Source organism: Macrobrachium nipponense, chromosome 1 (assembly GCF_015104395.2).
Source record: "Macrobrachium nipponense isolate FS-2020 chromosome 1, ASM1510439v2, whole genome shotgun sequence".
In the NCBI taxonomy this organism is placed as follows: Eukaryota; Metazoa; Arthropoda; class Malacostraca; order Decapoda; family Palaemonidae; genus Macrobrachium; species Macrobrachium nipponense.
This window is the reverse complement of record NC_087200.1, coordinates 189,894,071-189,909,046: the sequence shown is the minus strand read 5'-3', so window position 1 is coordinate 189,909,046 and position 14,976 is coordinate 189,894,071. Positions and strand designations below refer to the sequence as shown.

The 14,976-nt window shown below is 41.7% G+C and overlaps 2 protein-coding genes across 4 annotated transcripts in view; both read left to right on the top strand.

Moving 5' to 3' along the window:
- The window catches only part of LOC135219943 (farnesyl pyrophosphate synthase-like), a 375,303-nt gene that overhangs the window by 154,253 nt on the left and 206,074 nt on the right, over positions 1 to 14,976 (top strand). The gene's annotated exons all lie outside the window — the stretch shown is intronic.
- The window catches only part of LOC135219942 (threonine synthase-like 2), a 159,145-nt gene that overhangs the window by 83,048 nt on the left and 61,121 nt on the right, over positions 1 to 14,976 (top strand). For all 3 annotated transcript variants that reach the window (XM_064257178.1, XM_064257177.1, XM_064257179.1), the window contains 2 exons: positions 1,444 to 1,592; positions 2,234 to 2,378. In XM_064257178.1, the coding sequence (XP_064113248.1) occupies positions 1,444 to 1,592; positions 2,234 to 2,378 (294 nt within the window). The remainder of the gene's footprint in view (positions 1 to 1,443; positions 1,593 to 2,233; positions 2,379 to 14,976) is intronic.

Here is a 14,976-nt window from a genome sequence, read left to right as displayed (position 1 = left end):
CTACCAAAAGTAGGTTTTTCCTACGTTAAAACCTGTTTTTTATGGGGACATGCTTAATCAAAGGAGTCACGCACTGTGGAGGAAAAAACTTCCAGAGAAATCAAAAGAATGTTATCATGGATAACCAGTAGAGAAGTCAAAATGGGTTGATGAAGTTATGTTTTAATGAAAGTGTAATTAAAAGTTAAAAAGTAAGAATGAAAGTGTAATTAAAAGTTAAAAAGTAAGCAAATGAGAGATACGGAGTCAATGAGTAATAGAATACAGTAATTACAAATATGGGATGCAAAAGAAAACATGGAAATGTTAATAAATTATATAGATGAACAAGTAGCAGTCATGAAGAGTAGAAATAAATGGGAACTTTACCAATAAACAAATAAGAATTGATAATTGTGAAGAGGAACTACCATGCAAAGTCTGTGAAAAATTAAGAAAGAAATAAGCAAATAAGTATCAGTGTGGTGTGATGAAAGAGATTTACACCAGCTCATTTGATTACCATTAATTCTATAATTGATTATAACAAATACTTGGAGCCCATATGGACATGGATTTTGGAGATTCTCCCAAATTCCTTGACAAACTTAGCCTGACAGACTGCAACAAGTTGGGAAGATAGGGTGGAAGGAGGCTTCATTAATTTATGAAGTGAATAGGAAGTGAACGGTAGTAGGGAAAACAGGAATTGAAAAACAACACAAGGAAATTCAATCGGCACAGAGTTTGGACCAAAACTGTTCTCAGCCAAGAACATGAACACAATCAGCCATAAAAGTCTCAAACTCAACAGAGATGGAAACCAAAATACAATAATACTATGTGCAGATGACTGTGAGCGGCGGCTTCAGTGCACCTCATGCGGTGCACTGTAGGCATTACTTAAGGTTCTTTGCAACATCTATTGGCCCTTAGCTGCAACCACTTTCATTCCTTTTACCGTACCTCCTTTCATATTCTATTTCTTCCATCTTACTTTCCACCCTCTCCTAACAATTGATTCATAGTGGAACTACAAGGTTTTCCTCCTTACACCTTTCAAACCTTTTCCTACTCTCAATTTCCATTTCAGCACTGAATGACTTCATAAGTCCCAGTGTTTGGTCTAGATTCTATATTCGATTCTATACTCAATTCAATTCAATATTATTATAATAATAATAATAACAATAGTTACTTTTATTGTGAAAATCTTACCACACTCAGCCAGTTTTTTTCCTCTACAATTAAATAAGGTCTTTGGTATTTCATATACTACCTACAAAATGGATTTCATTACCACAGTAATTTACTTTTGATTACTATATGTGTTGCTTCTTTAATCTCTTGTATTGACTGTTTTATGTCAAAGGCCTAATTTTATACAAAATATATTATTCTGTGTAATTATCATAATTGTTATATACAAGTAATGGAACGGACACTTTTTTTCATTCATTTAAGCTGGATGCATTGCAAAAAAGATGGGATTACCAATCACCTTGGTAGCTACAGTGAACAAAAATGATATTATTTCAAGAGCAATTGATAAAGGAGACTTCTCTCTGAATAGTTCAGTGACCCAAACCCTGGCTTCTGCCATGGATATTCAGGTGTGAATTCAATACATTTTAATCTTAACCCTTAGTGGACGGGTAAAAAAAATCAGTTCATTAGGCCAGGTAAACTTTAAAATATTTATGTAAATTTACTGAGGACGAAGATTCAGCAACTTATTTTATTTGTACCTGTTTTTCTAATATTTCTTTGCACTTTTCTTGGCAAAATTACATTTACAACTGACATACTAATGTTAAAGACAAGAACAAAAACCAACAGCAACCCCTTCGAATATTTATGAGCAAACTTACAAAAAGACATCATGCACGACAGAGACGCAGAACATTCTCCCTTGAAGTCAGAAGCAGAACTGAATTCCTGATTTTAGCCAGTTTAAAAGTTGCCATTAGTGAATTTATGGGCTATAGAAGTATTGGCATCTCTTTGCCACCTGATTCTTTCTAAATTGATGGCGCTTCATATTGCTTCGATACAGGATCAAACCGTCCATCACCCCAAACCTGTTTTGACTACTCCTGAGAAGCTATCCATCCATTAAGGGTTATTGTTGATTAGTGATAAGGTGTGCCATGCCATTTAATGTAGTGCATAATTGACAGATGTTCTTGTGCTAAAAACAGAATAAAATATTAAACAGGACTAATATTTAAAAATAATAATATTCTATTTTCAGAATCCATACAATGTGGAAAGGCTAATTTACCTTTGCTGTGATGGAGATGTGGAAAGGACAAGACAAATTATGGATGAATTTGAAAGTAAGGATAAGGTTTCTATCCCTGATGACATTCTGCATACATTACAGGAACTTATTGCTGGTAAGATAATTTTGCAAATGCTAGAGAAGATTATTTAAGGGTGTCAGAAAAGGGCAAATGGGAATGGTATGATAGGAAGTGAGATATGTTGAAACCTTGCAGTGATAAAAAATAGTAAAAAAGACTAGACTTACCATTATACTTTGTTCTAATCTCAAAATAATATTTAATATAACTAATATGTTAAACTGACTCATGATGAAATATTTATTAGAAAAAATAAATAGTACAATCAAGGAAGTGTTTTAAACTAGGCAAGGCTAGGGTACTGTTCACGCTGTTTTTCTCAGTCTACCACAGCAGTATGCTAGAAATTCCCTAATTTTGGCATTTTGTAATGAAGTAATCATTAAGTACAATATTTATGTTATAGTAGTTACACAGGGGGTTCAGATTTTAAAGCTACCCTATTACCTAACTTGGGCAAAATTATAGCCATGTGCAAAATTTTCTCTAGATTGGTCAAACAATGCTGATTTCTATGGCGCACATAAACCTGTCGTGATAGCTGTGTTGATAGAGCGCTTCACTGTACATCCTGATTTCTTGGTTCCTAGGTTTGCACCCATGAGCCAACAAAATTATTATCAACTAATAAATTCCCCTTCAGTTAACAAATATGAAAATATATTAATTCCGAGGTAGAGCGAATTAGATAATAAAGGACATTTGTAGCTTAATGCATATACAGGCAGTCCCCGATTATCAGCGGGGGTTCCGTCCCCGGGGTGTGCTGTTAAGCGAAACCATAATAACTAAAACTCAGCGATTTATGGTGCTATAATGGCACTTATGGTGCCGATAACCGGTTATCACTGCCATAAGCACCCTTATGGTACAATAAGCACCTTTATGGCTCCAATAACTGGAACTCGGCTCGTTTTGGCACCATAAATCGCCGGTTTTATGGCGCTTGTTGGATTGCTGATAACAGAGTCCCCTGATAACTGGGGACTGCCTGTACTACATATATGAATCAGAGTGATGTGGTAAGACTCATAAATTGGCTACGTGTGACAAAAGCACTACACAGTTATCAAGGTCGAGGTGGGTTGATGCTGACTCCAAAACAACAAATACCTGAGCGTGACTGGGATTTGTAGGCGAGAGGCGGCATTAACTTATACATCTTGTGATAGCTGTGTGGGTAGAGCGCTTCACTGTATGTCTTGATTTCTTAGTTCCTAGGTTCGCATCCGTGAGCCGACAAAATTATTATCATCTGAAAAATTCCCCTTCAGTTAACATACATGAAAATATATTGATTCCGAGGCAGAGCAAATTAGTTATTAAGGAGCAGCATGCTTATATAGAAATAATACTCTGATTTTTATTAAATTTTTGTGTTGTACATATATGTAAGGTGTTGCAGAAAAAATTTAAGAGTGATCGGATGATTATTTTGGATTTTATTAAGAAAAAAAAATTAAACATGTAATTCCTCCTTTATTCTTAGAGCTATTGCAATGTGGCTTCATACACAGAAAGTATATTATAGTAGGAAAAAGGTTTTATGAACAGTATTTCCATTTTTCCTTTTTGGGGGGGGGAGGATGGGGGTTGAGGGGGCATCTTCCCCAAAAATTTTGTTAATTTGGTTATCACGGGTTCCTCGTCAACCTGAGAAAAAATCTAGCCCCAACGAAATATTTGTTTTTCTTTCCTCTTTCAAATGGTATATTTATCTTTAAAATTGGCCTAAAAGTACAAAATTAGTTAGCATATGAGTTGCAAAAAGTGAAAACTGAGAAAAACGGCCGTAAAGGCCAACAAGTTTTTTTTTTTTTTTTTTTTTTTTTTGCTTGTGGAAAAAACGTACCTTAGAGCAAAAACATGTTACAAATAAAGATTTAATATTCACTAGTGCTTAGTTCAGACTGCCTTTCCTTCTTTCTAATAGTTCTTAGTGTTTTTTTGCTTGGTTTCTGGCTCCAAGTCCCCACCCCCCAAAGGGGTATTATTTTTTATATCACCTACTCTCATACGTCTGGGAGCAAGAATGGGTTATTCCTTGGTCAGTGCATGGTCTGAGAGAGGCAGAAGTCAGTGTGTCCCAAACTTTTAAAGGGAGGGAGTGTCGCTTTTTACTCCAAGCATTTTTTTCACTGTGTGCGATGTTTTTTCGATGTTTTTTTACGTCCAGTAACTCTAAATACAATCTATATACTACTTTAGTGTGTGTACTAGAGTGAGAGTGAGACAAAATGCCGAAATGGAGATGTGCAAATGAGGCCCGTTTAGCCAATTTTCCTAAAAAGAGACAGAGGGTCGACCATTCGATTAGCAACAGTGAAGTTGGTGACGTGTCAGCAACACAATTGTCACAACCATTGTTGGCAGATGTCTCCAGCACTGTCCCACCTTTATCACCACCACCAGCACTGCCATCACTACCACTACCAACAACAATAACACAAGGCTCTGTTTTGACAGCTGAGAGAGCCCCCCCCCCCCCCCCCATTGTCTCGACGTCATCTGCTGTACAATCGGCTGAGGTACTTTCACCTTCACAAATACACTCAAAGTTGATGAAAGCAATAAAGGACAATGAAAAGGAAGTATATGAAGACAAGTTCATTATATCTAGATCTCAGTTAGAGAAAATAGCAACATCGACCTGAACTTACCCCTACAATTTCCTACCTTAAATCTAATACTCGACAGTATTTTCTCTAACTGAGATCTAGATATAATGAACTTGTCATCATATACTCCCTTTTCATTGTCCTTTATTGCTTTCATCAACTGTGAGCATATTTGTGAAGGTGAAAGTACTCAGCCGATTGTGCAGCAGACGACGTCAAGACAATGGGGGTGAGGCTCTCAGCTGTGTAGACAGATCCTTGTGTTATTGTTGTTGGTAGTGTGGTGATGGTGATGGGACAGCGCTGGTGGTGACAATTATGTCACTGTCACATCACCAACTTCACTGTTGCTACTTGAATCTTCGACCCTCTGTCTCTTTTTAGCAAAATTTGCTAAACGGGACTCGGTTGCATGTCTCCTTTTTGGCATTTTGTCTCACTTTCACTCTGGTACACACACTAAAGTATATATAGATTGTATTTAGAGTTACTGGATGTAAAAAACCACAAAATACACTGCACATAGCAAACAAAAATGCTCAGAGTAAAAAGTGGCACTCCTTCCCCTTTGAAATTATGGGACACACTGACTGTTCTGTCTCTCTCAGAACCAAGCACTCACCAAGGAATCAGCCATTGTTGCTGCCAGACGTACGAGAGTAGGTGATATAAAAATCAAAATAATTAATAAATTAGGAGAATAAAGGAAAAGATTACAATAGTCAATAGGAGCCAAACATCAGCCCTACCTCACTGTGTGTGGGGGGAGGAGGCCAAAACCCCATCAATTTTAATATTTTGAAAAAATGCTTTGTTCACGCGATAACAAAGGTGTTGTTCATGTCTTACGGCCATTTAACCAGTTTTTTAAATTTCATAAATACTCATCAAAAATCAAAGCATATGCCTCCTTAAAGGATTTTCGTAACTTAATGTGTATATATGAATCACATTGATGTGATAAGACTCATAAATTGGCTACGTGTGACAAAAGCACTACCCAGTTATCAAGGTCGAGGTGGGTTGATGCTGACTCCAAAACAACGAATACCTGAGCGCGACAGGGATTTGTAGGTGAGAGGTGGCGTTAACTTATACCTCTCGTGATAGCTATGTGGGTAGTGAGCTTCACTTTATGTCCTGATTTCTTATTTCCTAGGTTTGCGCTCATGAGCCGATGAAATTATTATCAACTAAAACATTCCCCTTCAGTTAACATATGTGAAAATGTATTAATTCTAAGGTAGAGCAAATTAGATATTAAAGGACATTTGTAGCTTAATGCATATTATATATGAATCTCAATGATGTGATAAGACTCATAAATTGGCTACGTGTGACAAAAGCGCTACACACAGTTATCAAGGTCGAGGTAGGTTGATGCCGACTCCAAAACAACAAATACCTGAGCACGACAGGGATTTGTAGGGGAGAGGCGGCATTAACTTATACCTCTCATGATAAGCTGTATGGGTAGAGCGCTTCACTATATGTCCTGATTTCTTGGTTCCTAGGTTTGCACCCGTGAGCCGACGAAATTATTATCAACTAAAAAATTCCCCTTCGGTTAACATATATGAAGATATGAATATTAATTCCTTGGTAGAGCAAATTAGATATTGTTCCTACCTGTTATGCAAACCCTCGGTCCTTTACATTAAGAATTACTTTCAGTGTAGGCTGCAAATCAGTTGTAGAAGAATAACAAGGTAGTTAGGTAGTAACTGCTTGTCTGATAGTCGGGAGTCCCACCTAACTGGATGTAAACATTCCACTTTCCTTTTGGCCGCGATGGTGATCAGACGTCCTTTTGCTCTCTGTCCTCTGTTGTCGCACTACGAAGTTCAAGAACTTTGTGAGATCTTATTTTTTCTCTTTGTTTATGATTGCATGTTTTGTTTGCCTGTTTGTGATTTTTGCAATAAGCCTAATCGGCCCCCATTCTCACAGCACATCTGCCCTACAGTGGGGGGCAAGAAGTGTGGTAGCTTCTGCTTGAAAGTTGATGTGGACCCTCACGTCCTATGAGTAAAGTGCTGAGGGCGTGAGTGTTCAGCTAATAACCCATGTGGTACTTGTGTCTCTTGGTCAGCAGAGCAGTAGGGGAGGTACAAGGGAGGAAGTGATCTTGAGGGAAGTCTTCTAAGGCTTCGTCGGAGGGTTACAAACCTCCAACGACTCTGTTGTTGACTAATCCGTTGTCTTCCTTCCTCCCATTGCGCAAGCTTCGCTGTTTCCCTTTCAGGGGAAATATCTTCTTCCACTTCATCGCTTGATTTGTCAAGCGTAGAAGAGGGGGGAGGCACGCCAACTTGGAGTTATACTCATGGGCTTCTGCTCGCTCCGGAGAGGATCTTTTTCCTTCAGAGTGAGTAGGATCTCCTCCCACTAGCACGACTTTTGATCCCTCAGATGTGTCTGTCACTGCGGTTGGAGATTTGCAGCAGGCTTGGCTAAAGTTGGGATTGCCTGGTGTCCCATCTCTACAGGGGCTGATGCATCATTTTTCATCGGCCCCTGTAGTAGCCATCTTGCTTGGTGAGACGTACCCGCGTGAAGTCAGATTAATCAACAGATATCACAAGTTTAACATACGACTAGAATTTGAGAAATATCTAGAAGTGTTCGTGAACTATCGGTGATAAGATTAGTGTGAAAATAGTAGGATAAAGCGTCTTCTAAGTTAGTTTATCAAGTGTAATACTATAAATCAGAACAAGATGGCAGTAAGTTCCAACTGCGGGAAGAGGTGGCGTAATTTGGCGTGTTTAGCAGATTCGCAATACGATGAGGTAGCAGGAAGGGAACTGGCATTTCTCATCTATGAAATCAGCAACAGTCCTAACCAAAAAGATACAAAAGCATTCATAGATATATTAGAAGGATATAATCTTCAAACTGGAACAAATCTAATTAAAAACATCTTGAAAATAATTGAAGAAGTTCCAAATAAAATCCAAGTGGTCAAGAGACTCATAAAGAAAATATACATAAACCAACATATTCCGACAAAGAAAATGAATAAGGTGAATCTTGTGAATATCCTAATTGATGCATTAGGAAAAAGAATGCCAAAAGCTGTAAACTGTGTAAGGTTTGGTATAGCAGAGTCAATCCACAAAAAACCTAAATCCCCCCTCAAATGTGCTGCATGCAAACATTCCGACCCATCCACAGTGTGCTGAGGTAATACAAGATTTGAGAAAAGATACAAGAATTTTTTGTTCAACATGTCTATCATGGATAGACAATGTTATTAAATCAAGATTGAATGTACAAATAGTTGAGGTATGAAGAGAAGAGGAAGAGGAAGAAGAAGAAGAAAAAGAAGAAGAGGAAAACGGAAGAGAAGTAAACAAAAAAGGGATTTTGAACGTTAAGGAAAAAATTCTATTCTGGGCGATTGGCTCGTTAGTCGCCAGCGAAAATATCCTTTTAAATCTATATTTCTAGAGGGTAAATGTACTAACACATACCAGAGAATAAATAAAATAAGAAAAAGGTCAGATACTGACTCGCTCACCCTCCAGGAGGGTGTCGGTATGAACACTAGGCGAGTGAGACCACTACCACGAGCCAAATGCCAATAGAAATCTCCCACTACAAAATCCCTCCAAGAGGGGAGCCGACCCACAGAGTGAGCAGCTCGTACTACTACTACTCCATCCCATGCGCCGACTGCTGCGCCTCTGGTGGCCATCCTGAAGTTAGCAAGACAATCTTGGGCGAAGGGATGGGTAGGGTGGATTTCGTCTGGCGACACGATCCAATCGCCCAGAAATAGATTTTTCCATTACGTCAAAATCCCTTTTCTGGGCTCAGCTCGTGTCGCTGCGCGAAATCGTACCAGAGAATAGCACAAGATTGTAAACAAAAGTAATAAAATGAGAATAAAAATAAAATATAAATCAGAATAGGTCTCAAAATAAAAGATAAAATATATATGAATAGACCATCATTGCTAAAAGATACATATAACACAACAGGGTATAAAAAATAGAAAAAATATGCTTAAATACCCTTAAATTAATAATAATGTGTAACATAAGGTAATTACATATGTACAGGTAAAATTATTTACTGTATCAATGTTATCTGTGTAACAGCATGTATCAAAAGTATAATAGCAATTAATAAAAACAATCAACAATAATAATATATAAAGGAATGTATATGACTTAATATACAAAACCCGTAATCATTATAATATGATGTAATCCCCTAGCATAAAAATAAGGGGAAACATCCATGAGATCAATGTTTATAATCATTTGTGAGTGCCCCTAACCAGACAATAAGGGGCACCCACCCACTACACTATCACAAAAAGCAGCTAAGACACAAGGTGAATGCAAATGAACAGGTAGGAATAGACGAACTTTGGGTGAGGCAGGTAGAAAGGAGGACTGAATATTCTTCTACTACAAACTAGCTAGAGTCAGGAGAAACTATGTTACCCGCTGCTACTGCTGGGAATTTCAGAGCTTCCAAGAGACTTAAGGTAGTGACGTTTGAACACTGTCGGCGATTTCCATCAGTATACTTTTTCAACTCATCGAAGTTCATATGTTGGGAAATAATTAATTGAGGTGGCTACTGCCCTGACATCATGTGGGCTTTCCGGAAAGAGTCAGGATTGGCTTTGCTTAATAAAGTACAGGATTTGTTGCCTGATGCTTTAATGGATAAAGTTCCACCCTTTTTTCCCTCCTAAAGGGACCCACCCGACGAAGATGAGGAGGTCCTAGACAGAAAGGCTCGAAAGGTTGTAACTGGGCAAAGAGATACATCTTGTGGAAGGGGTAGTACCTTCCAAGGTTCCCACCTCATCAAAGGATCTTCATTCTTTGCTAAAAAGCTACGTTCCGGAGAAAGTAGGACTTCTCCCGTGGGAAGGAACTGAATATGATCCGGGTCTCTGGATAGAGCCGACAGTTCTGAAATCTTGCTCCTGAAGCTAAGCTTAATAAGAATATTGGTTTTTTTCTAAGAGCATTTATAAACGAGCAGTGTGTCATTATCGGTTTCGGAAGCCAGTTTTAGGACATCGTTTAAGAACCATGAAACTGACGTAGGCCTTACAGAAGGCCTAAGCCTAGCACATGCCTTAGGATAGACGAGAAGTAGGAATCCGTCAAGTCTATGTTAAATCCAAATTGAAATACTTTTTCAAAGCTGACTTGTTTGTCGTAATCGTGCTAGCTGCTAAACCTTTTTCAAATAAGGATCTGAAAAAGGATATAGCTGAATTAACTGTCATAATTCTAATATCCGAATCTCTCAGGAAGGTGCTAACTTTTTGACAGCAGCATCATACTGCTCAAAGTCGAATCCCTTTTATCGGATTCCAAGAATAGAATATTCTGAGGGTCAATATTCGCATCTCTTTTGCCGCAAACTTCATGAAATCCATAAAGTTAGGGTTTTGAGAATCCCTGAGGAAGCGAACACAGTCTTCATTTGTACTGACTGGGAGAGCTTGGGACTGGGATCTGAAGAGGACGAAGGCCCAGCTCCCAAAATTGAGGATACCAGTTGCTCTTCGGCCAGTCTGGGGCTACTAGAGCCACTTGACCCTTGAATGACCTGAGTTTGTTTCAATACTTTCTGAGGATTCACTGGAGAAGACGTAAATCTTCTCCCAGGTGTTCCCAGTCTAGAGCCAGGGCGTCCGTGGCATAGGCCAGAGGGTCCAGGTTGGGGCTACATAACACGGTAGTTTGTGGTTCGCTTGTGATGCGAAGAGGTCCACCTGTAGCTCTGGGACTCTTTGAAGGATCCATTGGAACGAACTGTTGTCCAGTGACCATTCCGACTCTAGGGTACTGATCGGGATAGGGCGTCTGCTATGACGTTTCTTACTCCAGCTATGTGAGTGGAGGAAAGATGCCAACTGAACTTGTCTGCCAGGGAGAAGATGGCTATCATGACGTGATTTAGATGACGTGACTTGGCAGCCTCCTCTGTTTTATACAATGTACTACCACTGCGCTGTCCAGGACTAGCTTTATGTGGGAGTACTTGGGTGGGCGTAATCTTTTTAGAGTCAAGAACACTGCCATTGCCTCCAGTACGTTTATATGGAACTGACGGAACTGAGGTGACCAAGTCCCCTTGAACCTTTTTGACCTGGGAATACCCTCCCCGCCGCTTAAGGACGCGTCTGTGTGGATGGTGACCCTGGTGGAGGGAACTGAAGGGGTACTGACATTGATAAATTCTTGACTCTCGCCCATGGCCGAAGTCGATTCTTTAGAATCAGAGGCACTGAGGATAGTTTTGTCCCTGGACCTGACGTTTGCTCGCGAGCGCCAGATTCTGGTTAGGTCTTTCAGTTTGGCTTTCATTAAGACGTTTGTCACTGATGCAAACTGGAGAGAACCCAGGATCCTTTCCTGGGCTCTCCTTGACGCTAGTTGCTATTTCTTTCCTTTTGGTTGATGGAATCGACAGAGTGTGGGATGTTAGATTCCATTGAATGCCCAGCCACTGAAAGTTTGACTCTGGAGTGAGTCTTGATTTGGTCCTTGTTTATTTTGAAGCCTATATTATTCCAGGAACTGAATCACTTTCAGAGTAGCTCTGTTGCATTCCTCGACTGTTTGGGGCCCAGATCAACCAATCGTCGAGATATGCTACTACCATGATCCCTTGCGATCTGAGTTGTTGCACTACAAACTTTCCGCTAGCTTCGTGAACACTCTGGTGCCACGTTGATCGAATGGAACTACCTTGAAGGAGAATGTCTAGTCTCCTATCTTGAAACCCAGATACGGAGGAACGGAAGTGTCTTGCAATACGGGGATATGATAGTAAGCGTCTGTAAGATCGATAGAGGTGGTGACGGCCCCACGGGGAAGTAGGGGGGTCCGCACCTGTGAGATCGTGAGCATCTTGAACTTGTCGCAGCGGATGCTAAGTTTAAGCGGACAAGTCTAAGATTACCCTTCTTTTTTGTGAGCCTTTCTTTGGCACGCTGAACAAGCGACCTTGAAATTTTAATCTCTTGACTCTCGCTATAGCTCCTTTTTGAAGGAGATCGTCTGCGTACTCTGTCAATTCCTTGGAAGGAAGTTGACGGAAAGGTCTGGATGGAGGTGGGTTCGTCAACCAGCTCCAACCCAGACCTTTTGACACTATGCTCTGAGCCCATTGGCTGAAGTTCCACCGGTGGCGAAAGTGAAATAGCCTCCCTCCTACCTGAAGTTCTTCATTGGTTCTGGTAACCGCCTCGGCCTCCTCGAAGTGCTTTTCCCATGTAAAGGGGCCTCCGATCCTCTCCCACGAAAGGAACGCTTACCTCTACCTCCCTTACCCGAGCGGTCATACTTCTGAGAAGCTTGACTCTCGAAGGCTTGATTGTAAGCTGGAGAGATGGCGTAAGAGGTGGAGGGCTGAGGCTGAGGGGATATCACATAAATTGGCTGTGATTGACCTTTAGAAGTGGAGGGTTGGGCTGTCTGCACTAACGGTACTGTTGGAACTTGTTTGAGGAAAGCGTAGTTGCTTCTTCTGGTAAGGTTGAAAACGCCTGGGTTTCTTTTGTCCCTTACCTTTAGGATCAGGTCTTGCCTCCTCTTAGCCGAAAGGCCCCAACGATCCTTAAGGCTCTGGTTTAACCTGGTAGCCCTCTGACTGGACCTCCTTAACCATAGCTTCTGGGAAGAGATCTGCTCCCCAGATGCTAGACGAGAGTAACCTATTCGGTTCATGCCGAATGGTTGCCTCTTGTAGGACATGCTTCCTACAATTCGTCCGAGCAGTGGCAAACTCAAACATATCTGACTGTACCGTTTGAGTCAGGGCTTTGGTCATGAGCTTAAAAATCGGTTTCTGATCCATAAGCCATGGTAGCTACCTCAGACATAGCCATAGAATTGATGGATCTGGCTAGACGCGATTTTGCATCAAACTCAGCCTGAATAAGGCTATCTGGGAGCCTGGGTAGCTTTTCACCAAACTGCTCCATAGCACAGTCCGGTTTGAGTTTGCCAGCTGAGAATGTATTCGGCAAGTCTTCCCACAATTCTCCAACTGAGGGGAGCAACGGAGAAGTGGGATCCGCTTCCTTCAAATGCGGTATAAGGTTCCCCCTTCTGGGCGCTGGGATGGACGACCTCGCTATCTTGGTTAGGAACGGGAGCGGGGTACTCTCATCCATTGTAAATGGTAAAGGGACTCTTAAATGGTTGTATCTTGGTGTTAGACACAATCCATGTCTCTAAACACCTCGACCATTCTCTCTGAGCCTGGTCTCGTGGAGTAGAGGACTGTCTCCTTAGGTACCTTATCGTCCGCACCATAGCGACGGCGTAAGCCTTGCCGTAGTCTATGAACGGAGGCTGGAGGTCTTCCGGGAAGAACTCGAAGTCCTCTATTCTTTCGAGTCCCAAATTCCGGTATAGAGATGAGACGTCCTGGAAGGGGGCGTCGATGACGCTACTCTCCACGGATTGTTCATAGAGAACTGAGGTAGTGAGTCATACGGAGGAAGTTGGGATCCACTCGTGTTGGACAGTGGAGGAGAGGCTAGAGGAGCTTCTCTTAGCCCGGCTATAATGGAGTCCTGGGAAGTATCCTGTCCGACAGACGAGAGATCATTTGCTCCATGCTACTCTTTAAGGACCCAACCAGGTCACCCACCTGTTGCAACAGGCCAGCATTGGAGTCCAAAGCCGGAGCTGCTGCGGAGGTGGAGGGGAGGCTCTGAATCGAACCAAAGGTAGCGGAGCTGGTGATTCTGCCGGAGTGCGAGATCTCTCTCTGGAGGATTTACTCCTCGAGGACTTAGAGCCGGAGCTAGAAGCTTTAGACCTGGATGCTCCGGGATTCCCAGCCGGAGACTTACGGGAGGAGGAAGAAGCCGAAGTCGTCTTCTTAGACGACGACGACGTCTTAGTCAAAGTCATCACCTTAGACTTGACCTTAGGTCTAACCGAAGCGCCAGGAGGAGAATATATATCGTCACCCGTAAAGCCTTGGAAGGATGGAGAGGTTTGCAGAGTAGAAGAAACAGTTACGCCCAAGGGTGACCCTTGTGTCCACCGTAACCTACCTCGACCACAGGTCGTCTATACCTACCATAGGTTCAACAATAATATCTAGGGTCGCGACATCCATAGAGATATCCTGGTCCCTGATCAGTTAATGAGGTGGCCAGCTGTTGTTTGGCTGAAGGCGATAGTCGGATCCGCTTCTACCGGTCGACGTATCCTGTCGCCTTGCCTCCGGGGAAGATTAGTAATGCCAACCGCTTCTCTAGGATGTAGGGCTGTCCTTTGGCGGCTTTTTGTTTTTCCCCCAAAAACCGCCGACCCAGGCCCGCAGGGTAGCCAGTGCGGTATCTTACCGCCGGAGCCTGGAAGAGAGGGGTAGTTTAGATTTAAGAACACTTAAAACTAAAACTTAAAGTATAACTTAAAATAATTGCCTTAAGTTAATATGATGAAAACTTAAGCGCTAAAAGGGAAGCGGAGCAGCTACTGGAGATGTAAAACTTACCCCTTCCAAAAGCTGGCTCACCAGATCGTAACATATGGTACACGTCTCATGGTACCAGACCTGATGTCCCCGAGCGGAGTCGCGCATGGAGCATGGACCGGCAAACTTCGTGTCCACAAGGGTCCTGAAGTGTGGCGGAACATCCCGGATGCTCACAGTTGGTGGCCTGTAAGTGGGAGACACTGAGTATCTTAAAAAAACATCACTACAGTCTAAAGGACAGAAGAGCTCCGATGCATGCCGGAGCTCGGAAAAAATTTGGGCATAACCCCTCCCTGCATCGCCTGAATAGGCTATAATCCCGGAGAGATCCGGTAAGATATGTAAGGGAGGGGGATGGTTTAAGGTTCTTAAGATAAACTTAAAAGATAACTTAAACCTAACCCACAAGCAAACCGGACTAAGTCCAGTGCGTAGCGGAGTGTAGTAACTCAGCAAAACGGTAAGGTTAGTAGAGACTGTATGCTCCGGTCCACCCTACTGGTGGACTAACAACTTCCTTTGCTGGATAC